Source organism: Ostrea edulis, chromosome 6 (genome assembly GCF_947568905.1).
Source record: "Ostrea edulis chromosome 6, xbOstEdul1.1, whole genome shotgun sequence".
In the NCBI taxonomy this organism is placed as follows: domain Eukaryota; kingdom Metazoa; phylum Mollusca; class Bivalvia; order Ostreida; family Ostreidae; genus Ostrea; species Ostrea edulis.
This window is the reverse complement of record NC_079169.1, coordinates 28,199,448-28,215,260: the sequence shown is the minus strand read 5'-3', so window position 1 is coordinate 28,215,260 and position 15,813 is coordinate 28,199,448. Positions and strand designations below refer to the sequence as shown.

Sequence of the window (15,813 nt, the reverse complement as noted above, 5' to 3'; positions counted from 1 at the left end):
ACATTCATAAATGTAAATAATTATCTAATTAATGTAACTAACATTCATAAATGTAATCAACTATCTAATGTAACTAACATTCATAAATGTAATCAACTATCTAATTAATGTAACTAACATTCATAAATGTAATCAATTATCTAATTAATGTAACTAACATTCATAAATGTAATCAATTATCTAATGTAACTAATATTCATAAATGTAATCAATTATCTAATGTAACTAACATTCATAAATGTAATCAACTATCTAATGTAACTAACAGAAATGCATTACTCAGATTATGTACATTTATAAGATTTTTCATGGAGATAGTTAGTTCTCCAGGCTAAGCATACTTTTTTTATTTTTCTGTTTGGAACATTTTTCATGCATGTTTCCTTTTATTTTGTAATATCTGTATTGATATTCTTTTCAATGTTTTACTTTGTAGAGCAATCTAATCAGTAAAACATTGATTGCATGTGAATGTTTATCTAACTATACACGATTGGTTACAGTACACATGAATTAATGTGTATCTAACAAGCCTCTTTACATTGCTTTTGAATGTTTATCTAACTACAAGCTTACTTACAGTACCTGTAATGTTTATCTACATTGTAACTACAAGCTTGCTTACATTACGCATGGATTAATGTTTATCCAACTACAAGTTTGCGTGTGTTACGCATGAATTGATGCATTACACATGTTTATCTAACTGCAAGCTTGCTTACATTACACATGAATGTTTATCTAACTACATGTACAAGCTTGCTTACATTACACATGAATGTTTATCTAACTACAAGCTTGCTTACATTGCGTGTGGATGTTTATCTAACTACAACCTTGCTTACATTACACATGGATATTTATCCAACTTCAAGCTTGCTTACATTGCGTGTGGATGTTTAACTACAAGCTTGTTATCAATTACACATGAATGTTTATCTAACAAGCTTGCTTACATTACATATTGATATGTACCTATCCACAAGCTTACTTACATTACGTGTGATTGTTAATCTAATTACAAGCTTGCTTACATTATCTAATTACAAGCTTGCTTACATTTAGTGAGACATCTTGATCTGATTTTTCTTTCTTCGATTAATCTCTGCAAAACTCGTTGAATTGTAAAAATCCAGGAATTACTTCATATGACAAGCCTTGATATATGTAATACCAGCACTGATAAAATCATCACCATGTCCAAGAAAATTTATATTCCGCACAATCACGCAACATCGAGTCAAAGAAAATTATATTCCGCTCAATTTAGCAACAAGAGAATTATACCCCGATTAATCTAGCAACACACTGAGTCCGGTAGATTTGTACATACATGTATGCAGAACAAGCCCTATCAGAATTATCCTTAATTCTAATTTGCCTCCGTGCGAGAGAGAGAGAGAGAGAGAGAGAGAGAGAGAGAGCGTCACTTACATACTTACTAATACAGACGAAACATCATCAATACTCAATCAGTATTAGAAATCAAGAAGACACGTATTGTCTTTTCTTCATATCTGAAATTTTTTCGAATGCACAATGCAATATTCTTGATACAAGCTTTTGCTTTGGGGTAACAAACCATTGGCGTATGAATGACACGTGTCAGGACAAGAATCTGTAAGTTGTAGACTATTTTTGCAATCTTTTTTATCCTTTTGATTGGATTAATGAAATATGTTGAAATCAATACCTACATGGGAATTACGCATTTTCAGAAAAAAATTATTCATCACTGCAAACATGCTATGTTTGATTCACTTTGAAATGTAGAATTCCACATTGGGGGTGGGTTTATATGGTATTAAAGATCAATCAGACGTCGGGAAAGAATATCCCTCCGCCTGTCCAACACTTTGTACACGATACGAAACTGACAGTACGTCTGTCTACAGAGCTGGGTAAAGAATTCCTGTGTAGCCAATTATTAGCTTGATCTGTAATGAACTGTTTGTTCCCAATCTGAACGAGGTCTAATCGTGTTTGGATTTATTGACGGGCGGCTCTGCACTTTATATATACCGAATACAACAAATACACCTACCGGTTTTAAAAAAATAAAGTATATTTCATATTTACAACAGTGACTCTACTGAGCTTTCAGCAATTCTTGTATGCTTGGTATCATATTCGTCCCAAAGATTTAACGATCATTTTCTTTTCATTGCAATAATCAAATGTAACATGTTTTCCCTAATTAATTCAATTGGTATTAATTTGGTCATAGCCCTTCCGATTTTGTAATGGCGCATGTCTGAACAGGTGTAGCAGACATTGAAGGGGTACATTGTGGCAACCAAACCAAATATTTAGCCATTGCTATATCATGGTCACTTGTACGTATATATTCACTTTTCCCAGAGCGCAGACATAGACACTAGGAGCGCCATCAGGTAATTATACCACTTTAAAAATTCTTTTAGTGCAGCGGATAATTATTACTGTCAAATCTTTATCAATTTTCATGCATTTCAAGAACGAAATTTTTTTTTTTTTTAATCTTTCAATTTTTTTTTCATGTGCTAAATGTATACAAGTATTTTAGAATTAAATAACTTTTTATGTACATGTAAATAAATTATATCATCTACATACATATTATAGCGCGATGGGTAAGTGCCAATCTGCAATATCGGAGCCAGCAGTTTTGTTTCAAAAAATAAAAACCGATTGAATGTATTTCAAAATAAAACTTAAAGCCGGGACCAAAGTTAGCTGCCTGTAAGAATACATGTATATGGATACGACTTCAACAGGAAGAGAAATTAAATTTTTTGCATGAGTGTTAAAATAAATGAATATTAGGTAATTTTTAGGAATGCATGACTAATCCGGACATTAATAGACAATATTATCTGCTATCCCGAGAACCCCTTTGGTTTTGTTATCTTCGACATATGATCTGTTTGTGAACCTTTTGTTCGATAGACATCAAACTTGGTACGCCGATACCTATTTTCTTCACTATCAGTATGGACAGCCTAATTAAAAGTTGATCCTTTTTAATGTTGCCAAACAAGGGGGGGGGGGGTATTGTATGTTTCTTAAACATTTCTTGCTTTTATTGAGATAAAGAAAAAATGGACGTCTCCAAAGTTTTACTGGTTGCTCTCATTCTGGTCATTTGTGCGGTCATATTTCAACTAATTGGCTTGGCCTCACCGTACTGGGTAACTGCAGATACAGCGACGACAAAAACGAACTCCGGACTCTGGAGAACATGCACGGAGGGTGTCCAGACGGGGCTGACCACTTGCGTGGACACCAAAGACATCTTCCTTGATAATGGTACTGGTCTTTTATACAAACCTTTCAAATTAGTGACCTTTAAAAACACACATCGCAAATTCATCATAAAAGAAGTGTTTACTGAAAGCTTATCTAGGTTTTCAACATTTCGTATTTAGATATTTTGTATAAATTTCGTGTACGTGATGAATGGCTTTTTTCACAGATTGGCTGGAAGCCGCCCAAGCCATGGGAATTTTGGCGTTTCTAGCGCTATTGGTTGCTGTAGTTACGACAATTTTGAAACTCTTCGTTATGAAAGACAAGAAACCTCTCCTTTTCGCGGCCATAGGATCCTCGTTTGCTGGAGGTAACAAGCACCAAATGAAGTGTCTCTCTTTCACTCCTAATTTTCTTTAAATGATATGCTGGGATAGACCTAGAACAAACTATCATTGAGAGAGTAAGATTTCATTTATGGTAGTGAATTGTTGTAGATACAAATCCCACCAAATAATAAAATTTGTCCTACAAACCGTCACGGATAGACATGGTAATTTTTGTGTAGTATGATAGGAATACAAGTCCTGTTCTGCATACATTAACAGTGTGTATATATTTACATTTCCAATGTTTTACCTTCATGTACTACCAATTAAAATGATAGTCATTTCCTCATGAATGAGAGGTGGAGATAACGAACAGTGTGTATGAAGCTTGATAATTTTAATGGTTGGGAATATTCCGAGAGAAATAAAAGTAAAATGTATATTATATGAATATTAATTTCTATTTTGAAAATACGCGAGGGTATGAACAGCAACGATATACGCCAGCATACTTTTCATGAAACGATCCATGAAGTTTACCGGTGTAAAGCCTCGCAGTTCATGCTCTCATGTATTTTCAATAATGATTGTATTGTTTAATTGTTTGTTTTACGTCCCATCGTGAATTTTTCAATCATATTGAAAAGTGAAGATAACGAAAAGTGACCAATCTCATAAATCCCATAAGCAATACAAAATAGATAGTTGGGCAAACACGGACCCCCGGACACACCAGAGGTGGGATCAGGTGCCTAGGAGGAGTATGCATCCCCTGTCGACCAGTCACACCCGCCGTGAACCATATATCTTGATCAGGTAAACGGAGTTATCCGTAGTCAAACTCAGTGTGCCACAAACGGTCTAACAATCGGGATGAAACACGTCAGACAGCATTTGACCCACTGATAGGTTGTATTGGCAAACTAGATCGTTAAAACGACCATAGAATTTGCGAAATGCTGACTTTAAACGAGACTGCTGAAACCCCTGTACCATCAACTTGTTTGTCAGTAGCTTGAAACGTCACCAGCTGTAGGTCAGGTCAATTTAGACCTACATGTATGCTTAGCGCTCAGGGTCGTAGCAGTGAGGGTTCTTGCAAACGGCTGTCGCGATGCGGGACTTCCAATTTCAAAGTAATATCTGAAAGATCCGTGATTTTCACTTCTAATTGTCGATCGTTTGGCGACAAAGCAATGTTTGTACGTCTCAGGTTCGACGCGGTCATTACACCGTGCCATGAGCGGGGCTCGAACTGAAGACCATCCGGTCACGACGCGAACGCTATACCGCTGGGCTACCGCGACCGGTTGGTTATTTTTAGAATGAAAACTCTTTTGAAAGCTTATGATGTTGTATGCTGTTGTTGTAAATTTATACAAATAGGTTGCTTGATTGTACATTTTTTTTTATTTTTTGTAGCATTGTTCATCTTAATTTCAATATCCGTCTATGCAGACAACTTGAATGACATGTTCTCGTCGAGGAGTTTTGATTATGCCTTTGCCTTCGTCTTTAGCATCTTAGGGATGATTGTTGCGATAGGAGCCGGTGTCGCCATGCTGGTGGAATTGCTGAAGAAATGACTTAATTTTCAATGAAATAGCGAATGAATTATGTTAAAAATTGTTTTACCACTATTATGCTTTACTTTTATTCTTCTATCAACGAATATAGTTTTCTTATTGTTTGTAATATTAAACGTAAATAGTACCATACGACTTACAAATACCATAAAGAAAGTCCCAGATTGCCATGCACGTACATGTACATTAGTATATTCCATTTATCCGATATTTAAAAATGACTATATAGGAACTTTTGAATACATCATGTGAAGGGTTTTATGTTTGTGTGAAATTCTTTATAAAATACTTATTAACCTCCCTAAGTACTTTTTATTTTCAATTTCGACTTTCTGTTTTACCTCATTACAGCACTGATTAAAGGAAGATGTCATCTAAATATTTCACACACAAACATTATTTACCAAATTTGGTCCTGCCCTGTAGTCAGAACCTATGCACCCCGGGGATCATGAAATTTACAATTTTAGTAGAGGTCGTACTGCTCTACATGACTATGTATTTGTTTTTTTTTCTTACAGATGTGAATATTTTTGAAAATTGGTCATTTGTTGGTAAATTTTGCCCCATTCTTAAAGTGGTGCAAAAGTCATAACATTTACAAGTTATGTCCCCCTTGTCCCATAGATGCTTTATACTAGAAAACAATTGGAATGGTAGTTTTCAAAACGTTAAATACAATGTATGTTCAATTGATAACGCACGACGACGGACGTAGACAGATTTCAAGAGGTCACCTGAGTGACTGCAGTGACCCAAACATCTAGCTATTTTTAAAGATGTTTGATGGAAGTCTGAAAGGGGATTTTCCATCAACTTGAATAAATAACTTGATTACTCAGAAAATGACATCTGGAAGAAATAAGCTTTTCTCTTTTATTCAGATATAAACCCCTTAAAATAAATATTTGTAAACATCCAGTGATAGTATTATGTACACAGATTAGAAGGCTGCACGACCGTCTTCTCCGCAAAGCACCAAACCTGTAAAAATAAGCTCCGTCCCTTACGTGAGATCTGTCTCGGGTGCAAAAATATCGGCCTCTAAGATTTCCTTACGGAACTTTGAAATTATGGATATATTGATTCATAAAGTATAAGTAGTTAGTACCCCAAATAATGCCATCTATATCTTAATATTCAAATAAAGCTTTAAATGAAACATTTCTGCAAAGTAAGCACCCAGCAATTAATGTTCCGTAAGAAATATCGAAAACTTATTATTTACTACAACAAAAATTGATGCTTTTTAATGCATTATTTTCAGATATTAACTTTAACATATAATATCACACACAAATTCATATACATAGACCCCCCCCCCCCCCTTACAACGGCACTGTCTTTGTGACTTTATATGATTGTAACAAGCTTATTTTTTTTTAAAAAAAACGTAAGAATACTAGCACCACATCTATTATCTACTGTGTAAGTAGAGGTTATGAGAAATGTTTAATTGATTACTAATCATAGTAATTTGAATTTTTTTTTTTTTTTTTTTTTTTTTTTTTTTTTTTTTTTTTTTAGAATTTATAGATTTTTTCAAAGATCTTTACTTTCTTCAAGTAGTGTTTGGGAATTTTATCGGTTGGTTTGCATTTCAATGTACGTGATAGAAAGATAAAATATTTAATAAATGAATCATAGTTTCAGGAGTCGTGATAGGGTGTATAATCACATTGTAATATAATAGACTCAAACAAATAAAATAAATAATTCGACGCATAAATGCTTATGACTGTTTAAATACATTTAAGGGTGTTTATAAATAATATGAATGAATGCAAAGTAGTTCACATCATATCATTTAGTTTAAAATTGTATACGTTATATACAAATTCTTCATTGCAAAGTAAGAATGTATGTATAATGTTTTACATGAAAGCATTTTTTCTGACAAAGACCATTATATGATATCCTTCTTATTTGATATATGAGAAAATATATGAGGGCTGTTCGATATGTAATGTGTAATATGTAACGGAATTATTAGTATTATAGGTGGTTAAATCTCTATGGTTTCTTTACTATCATTTTAACATGACTTTTTCAAGTGTATAATTGTATATTTATTTCAACTATTGTATTTTTTATCATTTGATTGTACGGTGTGGAACTTTTTTCATGCATATCATGTTTTAGATTTTAGTAATTTTACTTCACATTATTGATGTTTTTCTAGCATTGTTTTGATATTATCTGTCTTAATGCTATTATAATTTCCTTTTATTACGTTTATAACATGCTGTATCATTTTTATTGTGTGCAGCGCTTTAGAGTGGTTATTTATAGTCATATAGGGCACTATATAAATAATAATAATTATTATTACTATTATAATGTGTATTGTACGATATCTCAAAAGCATTCGACTCAAATAGTGACATGAACATTACACCCCTTCAAAATATTCTCCGTGGTTTGAAATACATAATTTCAATCTCTGAATCCATTTCTGAAATGCGTCACGGTACAATGATTTAGGTAGGCCTCTGAGGCACTGACTGATGGCTGAGCCAAGGACTTGTCGGGACTTGTAACGATGACCAAATAAGAACTTTTTACCTGGTTAGTTTTGGAAAAAGGAAAAAGTCGCATGGGGCTAGATCTGGAGAGTATGGTGAGTGTAGCAAGACGGTAGCCTTCTCCGACTTCAAAATTGCTTCACAAGCTCAGATATATGTGATGCAGCATTATCATGAAATAGACGAACATACCTAAATCCTGACACAGGGCGTCGTTTATGATAATATTTCTTGAGTTTTTTTAGTATAACATCTCGGTAATACCGACCTGTAACACTTTTGCCCTTCGGCACCGGAATTTGTACGGCTATACCATCACATGAGAAGAATATGCAATAAAGAACCTTCTTTGTGCTTATGGTTCTTTTGGCAACTACAGGCCTTCTACCGTGTTAGCCATAATTTGTTTCCAATTTTTCTTACTGGTTCGAAATAGTGAACCCGTGTTTCATCACCAGTAACAATGTTTGCAAATTGTCTTTGGTTGAATTTGGGAAACATGTTGAGCAATTGCTTAGCGGTTTGTACTCGTACCCGTTTTTGGTCATCTGTCAATATATGCGGTATCCATCTAGCAGAAATCTTTCGTACTTTCAAAATACGCTTCAAAATGAAATGCACCCGCGATAGCGATATGCCAACAGCTTTGGCAATATCACGAATCGTGTATCTGCCATCACTTTCAATTATTTTCCTGACTTTTGAGACACTTGCCTCGCCTGTTACAGTCACAGGTCGGCCAGATTTTGCTGCAGCTTTGACGGACTCTGTGCCAGTCAGAACTTTCTTTCTCCACCTACGAACTGTCTCATAAGATACCTTATCAGACCCCTAAACGCCCCCCCCCCCCCAATTCAGTAAAAATCTGCATTACCGAATGACCGAGTTTTGTGCTAACTTTTATATAAGCTCGAATTTCTTCTATATTCTCAACCCGTTTCCAAACCATTTTTACTAACTGAGGTCAACGACTGGCTCTATTGAAATGTCTATAAGTTTAAAACTATGTGGAGCTGAAGGCTCGTGTTTATACCTTTGGAAAGGTATTGAATAGAGCTATTCAAGAGTATCATGATCATGCAAAGCGCTATCGCGCTGTGATACAATACACATTACATATCGAACAGCCCTCGTATACCAGCCTACAGGCCTCTCCCCACCTGTACTGATTGGAAAAAATACAATTAAAACTGATAGAATACTGAAGAGACAACATCACAATTTAAGAGCATTGGGCGTGGCAAAGTACACTTCTTGTATTTAACACCCCACTCTATTTTTTGTGAAATCAGTTGTAGGCTAAGTGAACACGTTTTCACATTGGATGCTTACTCCTCCTAGGCACCTGATCCCACCTCTGGTGTGTCCAGGGGTCCGTGTTTGCCCAACTCTCTATTTTGTATTGCTTATAGGAGTTATGAGATTGATCACTGTTCATTATCTTCACCTTTCATGGATATAATGAAATTTCATGCGTATTATTAATTTTGAAGGTATATCAAGGCATAAAACACGACAGAAGAAATTTTACCACATGACCTTAGGAGAAGAGTATTTTTCCAACGCAATGTCGCGGAAATATCTGAAAGCTTTGTTATCTCTGAATATCGGAAAATGCGAAGGAAGAAATTTTTACCCCGTGACTTTACGGAAAATGCCGAGAACAGTGATTTTTCCTGCGCATTTTGAGTCTAACGCACGTGCATAACCTGTTATTCTAATAAGAAGTTAATCTTAGTCGAGACTATAAAAACAGCCAACTGTTTTATGGCGCAATGATGTCATCATGTAAAACAAATAAAGGTATTTTTAGACTATTTGTGACAGTATCAGCACGTGGATTCCTTGTACTATATAATTAGCCCGCAAAATGAAAATCAGATAGCTATCAGCAAATTCTTGGTTTTGACACATTTTTTATTATTGGGTGTAAAAAGTTTTAATCAGGGCTTTATAATGTAAAATAAAATTCGAGACTGACTGTTCTGTGTAACTCCCAGAATGCCGTATTATGGCGCCCAAGCATGCGCATTAGCTGCCAAAACACTAACGTATATGCTATCTCCCGAAGACACTAGCGATAATATTTGACAGTTAATCTATTATAATAAGGTACGTAAATGGTCATTTTTACCCCCACCTCAAGAATGAAAATAGTAGTCACAAAATGATCAAGAATCATCCTTATTTTGATAATCTAACATTATTTGTCATACAATCTTACTCAAGCAATCATCTTTGGACAAAAGGCTCAAATTATAGAAAAATGGCACATTTCTTGAAATTATTTACCCAAAAATTCATGAAATGGTTTTCACCAATTTCATTTTATCCAAACTTAAATACACCGTATTCTTTAATGTGTTGCCCTATTTTGAGGTAAAAATGAGGCTAACTGTACCAATCTCTGTAAAAAAAAAAAAAAAAAAAAAAAAAAAATTAAAGGTACCCGGTATTTAGAACAATAAAATTCGAAATATTTTGAACTCTTTTATGGTTTAATCAATTACAGTTTGTTCAGCCAATCAAAATATAAGTTTTTAAGATCTTTTGATTGTCAGTTGACCATGGTTAAGTACTGTTCTTATATAATAATATATCATATCTGTTTATATTTTTCCCAGTGATATCGTGTATTTATTTTATGCATATGTTTTATATTACGTTATCCATTTTTCTATTCTCTCATTTATCTGTCCGTGAATGTTTTATACAGGATCACGGTGTAAACTAGTCAATTGATACTGATTGTGTTATCCTGACAGTGTCTAAATAAAAGAATTTATTAATCATTTACTGATATGAGACACTAAAGAGAACATGCGTGTTTTGCAGAGCTTCCTTGTCGCATTAAAGCGAGTGAACCAAAAAACGGACCTAAATGAATAACAGTTTAACCCTAACCCTGGCAGTTTTAGAAGACATAATTACGTCAAAGAATCCGAAACAATATGGCAAGACTAGAAACTTCAAGGCCAAAACGAGGCAAGATGAGGCGTACGCTTATTCAGCACTGACCGACAAGTTAACTCAGCACTGACCGACAAGTTAACTCAGCACTGACTGACAAGTTAACTCAGCACTGACTGACAAGTTAACTCAGCACTGACCGACAAGTTAACCAATAACACAAACACCGTAAACAGTACAGAGCACGCCCATGAGAGGGTTATATAAAGTGTTTTATTTTAAGGTGTTTGTTTTGTGACATTCATTAGCAAAGATGGCAAAAATGGCAGTAAAACTTTACTTAATTAAGGTAGTATCAGCCATTATGAAGCTGTGACATACTTTGCATCGTACGAATAAAATATCCTGGCTTAAAAACAGTGACAGGGGGTAGATAGACAAACAAAGAGTTCTGTGTGCAAAATAGTTCCCCAACATTAGCAAAGTTCGACAACGTGTAAATATTTCAATCCTTGCAATAACATCTTCAAGTGTGAGATGAGTTAAAAGAACAGAAATTACACTCACTTTATAATATTTCCCAGATAATTACGAAGTTCAGCAACGTGTAATTTTCTCAAAAATTGACAAAATCAAAATCGGTGCCATATGCAAATTTTCAATACCCATGCAAACACTCCGTGAAATAAGAAGTTCCTCACTTGAAAATTGTGGGAGGAGTTACCCGGTAGACGGACAAATTATGTACTCTCTATTCATTAAAGGAGCACAACTTCTGCAAGAGAGGTCGAAGTGGATCAAATTGCTACATTAACTAGAGTGACCCACAAAGAAGCTATATAGTTTCAGCTTGATACATGACAGATAAATGAAAACAGAAGCAGAAACCCCCGAAGGGACGGACGTACAAACATCGCTTTATCGTAATACGTCCCGTTAAAAGGCGGGTTATATAGCGCTGACTAATGTAATTCCCGCCAGCTAGTCTAACGTAATCCTGGTTACATTAACGGTTGCGAAAGCACCGACTAATGTCAGACCATAATATTCTGATCAGGCGCATGGAGTATGCTTTTAGTATCACGGGATCGGCTGTCATGGATTAAGTCTAATCTCTCTGGTCGAAGTCAACAAATTGCAGTTGGATCTACAGTATCCAAAGAGTTCCTACTCCACTTTGGTGTTCCACAGGGTTCTATGTGGGGACCTCGTCTATATTGTATGTTCTCCAAACCAATTGGAGAAAATTGCCAGAGACATAACATGCGTTATCATTACTACGCGGTCGACACTCAGGTATACCCGATTACAAATCCGAACCACAGCTAGGACAGCATTGCAAACAGACTTGAACGGTGTCTCTCTGATATTGACAACTGAATGCAAAACAACATACTCAAGCTAAATCAGGGAAAGACATAACTTACTATCTTTATTCCCAAACGTAAAGCTAGTAAATTCTCAAGATATCAACTAGCTGACTTTTGATGGATCTGTGATCACTAGTACTTCATGTGTCAAAAATCTTGGGATGTTTTTCGACAGCACACTTAGAATGGAGTGTCAAATAAGTGCATTGACTAAATCATGCTATTTCCAACTTCATAATATCGGTAGAATTACCGGTATATCTCTTATAACGGTGGGTGCGCGCAGGACAGGATCATTGATTACATCCCGTCTTCATTAGGGAAATGAACTTTTTATGATGTTGATTCAGGACCCTTGCAGAAGTTACAGAAAGCTCAAAACACTGCTGCCAGGCTAGTGACACGTGAGCATATTACACCAATTCTCATATCGTTTCACTGGTTACGAGTGGCATATCGAACGAAATATAAAATCCTGATTTATACTTTCAAGGTTCTACTTGGATTAGCTTAAGCTGTAATTTGGTATATATGGATACACTTATTTTACAAAAACAAAACTATATAAGTTTGTCTTCCCATAGTTACTATCTTAACCTCATAATTTACTTCATATCATAACTTAAGATACACAAAACCCTAGCAATTCTATACGTTTCTTACAGCGAAACAATTATGGCAAGTACTACACACCGTAACTTTAAAAAACAGGTCCTTCGGATGACACCGCAAAATTCGAGGTCCCGTGTCACAGCAGGTGTGGCACGATAAAGGTCCCTCCCTGCTCAATGGCCATAAGCGCCGAACATAGGCCTAAATTTTGCAGCCCTTCACTGGCAATGGTGACGTCTCCATAAGAGTGAAATATTCTCGAGAGGGACGTTAAACAATATCCAATCAACAAACAGGACTATATAGCGAACACGTTTATGAAAAAGCAAACCGGTATTGAAACAAGCACAAAACACAAAGTATGAATAAAGATACTTGGAATCTTTAGGACCTTTTTAAGAAAGAAAATACTATATAAAATCGTTACATAAAACTCACCTCAGAACAAGCATCGTCGGAAACCCACGGTCGCTCGCTCTACGTTTACCTACCGTGGGTCACAAGGCCAGTATTTTCGCTGGAAGGTGTGTCTCGGCTTCTGTATGCGATTGGTCGCTTTACCATTCCTTATTGCGATATTCAACCAATGAAAAAGCACCTTATTTCCAGTCCTCGGTAGCATAGAAAAACATGCTTTCGAAGCCAAGATTTTGACAACGTTTAAGTTGAACAAGTTACAAAACTTTCAGCGAGATGCTTTATCTGCATTATTGAAGCGCGGGTGTATTTGTGTCTATAAAGACAGGAGGGAAAAAAGCCTGTGTTACCAAGCGTTTACTATCGTACTGCGTACGAGTCTATGTACGGGTCTACATGTTCAGCACGAGTTCGTAGTTCCATCATACGGGAACAATGTTTATTTTAACACGTGCCATGAAGCAGTGATAATAATAAACATACCAGAGGCGGATCCAGGATTTCCGAAGGGGGCAGATGTGAAAGAGAAGTATTAGTTAAAATAATCAGCCATATTGGGTGCCAAGTTTGGAATTGTCATCTTTATATCTTTGAAAGTGAAACAAAACACACTTTCATGGGCGCCGCCATTACAGCTGACACGTTGAGTACCGGGAATGATTACGGCGATTCCCATTGGTACTCGATAGGTCACGTAAGATCACGCAATTTAATGAGTTGTGAAAATATCGGCCCTGTGACCCACGGTAGGTAAACGAATAGAGCGACCGACTGTGGGTTTCCGACGATGCAGAACAAGCTGAACACGGGCAACATTTACAACAAAGTCAAAGGGTATAGAATAAAGTTATTCTATAATTGCTGTCACAAAATTCTGGTTTAAGCGTGCTCAGATGAATGCGTCCTTCTCGCTGGACAGCTCGGTTCCTACTGATGACACTGAGAGCACTGACGGGCGGTTTTATACTCCAATAGATTGAGGTTTAATAAAGGGCTATTTACAATTTAAAAGAGGTCCCAAGCAGGATAAAGCTACGTTTGATTTGACAAAACAAAACTGATACAAATAGATTTTAATGTTACACAGTGGATGATAATGATGACATATACATGTAGATAGTTTTCCCAATTAATAATTATTGGTGATATGTTTTATGGATGACCATTCTACATCATGTACATACATGTGTACATCGATACAAATCTTAAATCTAGGATGGTCGTCCTGGAATCCCATTCAAGGTAATGGCCTACATTTTTAGAATTACATGTACTCCCCTTACACCGGACGTTGAGGGCGTGCTTATCATTGCGGTTTTAAGCTTCATGCAAATGGTATTACATGCAACAAACAGTATATACTAAGTAGTTTGGATAATTTGTATTACATCTCGTCGAGAATTTTGCACTAGCTCATATTGAGACATCACCAGCTGTACTGTAGGTGAAGTGCCACAAATCTAGACCTATGCTTAGCGTTCAGGGTCGTAGCAGTGAGGATTCTTTATCTTGCCAACGCCTGTCGCGACAACGGACCTCCGTATTTAAGGTCATATCCGAAAGACCCGTGATTCACACTTCTAAATGCCGAGCGTGTGGTGAAGGAGAAATAACCACCTATTTTAACGTCTTAGGTTTGACGCGGCCATGGCAGGAGCGGGGTTCGAACACACAACCTCCCGACTACGAAGCGAACGCTCTGGGCTACCACAGAGCTAGGCTACCACTGAGCTACCGCGACCGGTAACTGTGTATAGTAAAGTTTATTTTACCAAATTCTTTAGTATGCTGAGTTTTAACAAGCTGTGTTATATATCTATGATAAAATTAAGGTTTAGTTTCTTCGATTTTATGAAGAAAACATTTTAAAATGCGCACTTCGTCAAAATTTAGTCATTACACTTAATTCTTTTTTTTTTTTTAAAAAATCCTTAACTGGAGATTAATAGTCAATTTTGTATTCAGGAGGAAATAACTCGTGCCACATTGTGAAAAATGTTTTGATCACCTAAAGATATGGAAAGTGCACCAAGTAAACTCCCGTTAATTATTCGATTTGCATGCTTGTAATATAGTCATCTATTTGTTAAATTCAAAGACAAAATTGTAGCCATTGTTCTAGGTCTAGTGCTCATACTAACATACTATGAGATTTCTCATCATATATCACTTAACATGTTGATTACTCTACGGCGCGTGTGACCGGTCGACAAGGGATGCTTGACACCTGGTCCCACCTATCATTGGGTAAATGTTCACCTGATCCCACCTCTGGTATATCCAGGGGTCCATGTATGCCCAACTCTCTATTTTGTATTCCTTATAGGTGTTATGAGATTGACCACTGATGATTGTCTTCACCTCTTTTTATTAGGATAATTTGATTTTACTTCGTAATCGATCAAGATGAATCAATAGGCCAGTCGGACAGTTTACATCACGACAATACACATCAATTAGGCGTATATTTACACTGCACTTCATTGGTTTCCTTTAATTAATACATTTAATTATCAATGCGTTCTCTTTCCTTCTCTTAAAAATACTCTCTGTACTGAATAACCCTTTCAAGTGCAATGCTGTTTTATGAGTACAGAACCATTTTAACATTGTCTTCGTTTGCGATTATAGATAAGATTTCAAGTGATATTTCGAGAAATTTGAACATTTAACCGATAGATGTTTGATTTACATACATGCATTGATATATATTTCATTGCTATCTATAAACAAGAATGTAACGACCAAATTTACACATCACGACGACATTATGTATTCTGGATTTAAGACATCATTAAATCGTGTTATTGTAAAATTCAAGACATCACTATAGCGA

At 35.9% G+C, this 15,813-nt stretch overlaps 1 protein-coding gene across 2 annotated transcripts; it reads left to right on the top strand.

Moving 5' to 3' along the window:
- Window positions 1-2,130: 2,130 nt before the first annotated feature.
- Window positions 2,131-5,448, top strand: LOC125645736 (uncharacterized). 2 transcript variants are annotated; one of them, XM_056142293.1, is made up of 4 exons: window positions 2,131-2,393; window positions 3,076-3,288; window positions 3,455-3,598; window positions 4,980-5,448. In XM_056142293.1, the coding sequence occupies exons 2-4, from the start codon at window positions 3,081-3,083 to the stop codon at window positions 5,141-5,143; spliced, it is 516 nt and encodes a 171-aa protein (XP_055998268.1). In that variant the 5' UTR covers window positions 2,131-2,393; window positions 3,076-3,080; the 3' UTR covers window positions 5,144-5,448. The 2 variants fall into 2 exon arrangements, with proteins under 2 accessions (XP_055998268.1, XP_048727491.1); XM_048871534.2 differs by having other exon boundaries at window positions 2,132-2,393; window positions 3,070-3,288.
- The last annotated feature ends 10,365 nt before the right edge of the window (window positions 5,449-15,813 follow it).

What these genes read in the sequence shown, in the direction of transcription:
- LOC125645736 (XM_056142293.1), top strand. Translation starts at nt 3,081, where the DNA reads ATGGACGTCTCCAAAGTTTTACTGGTTGCTCTCATTCTGGTCATTTGT. An exon ending in AGACATCTTCCTTGATAATG is followed by an intron (nt 3,289 to 3,454) that starts GTACTGGTCTTT and finishes CTTTTTTCACAG; the next exon opens with ATTGGCTGGAAGCCGCCCAA. An exon ending in AGGATCCTCGTTTGCTGGAG is followed by an intron (nt 3,599 to 4,979) that starts GTAACAAGCACC and finishes TATTTTTTGTAG; the next exon opens with CATTGTTCATCTTAATTTCA.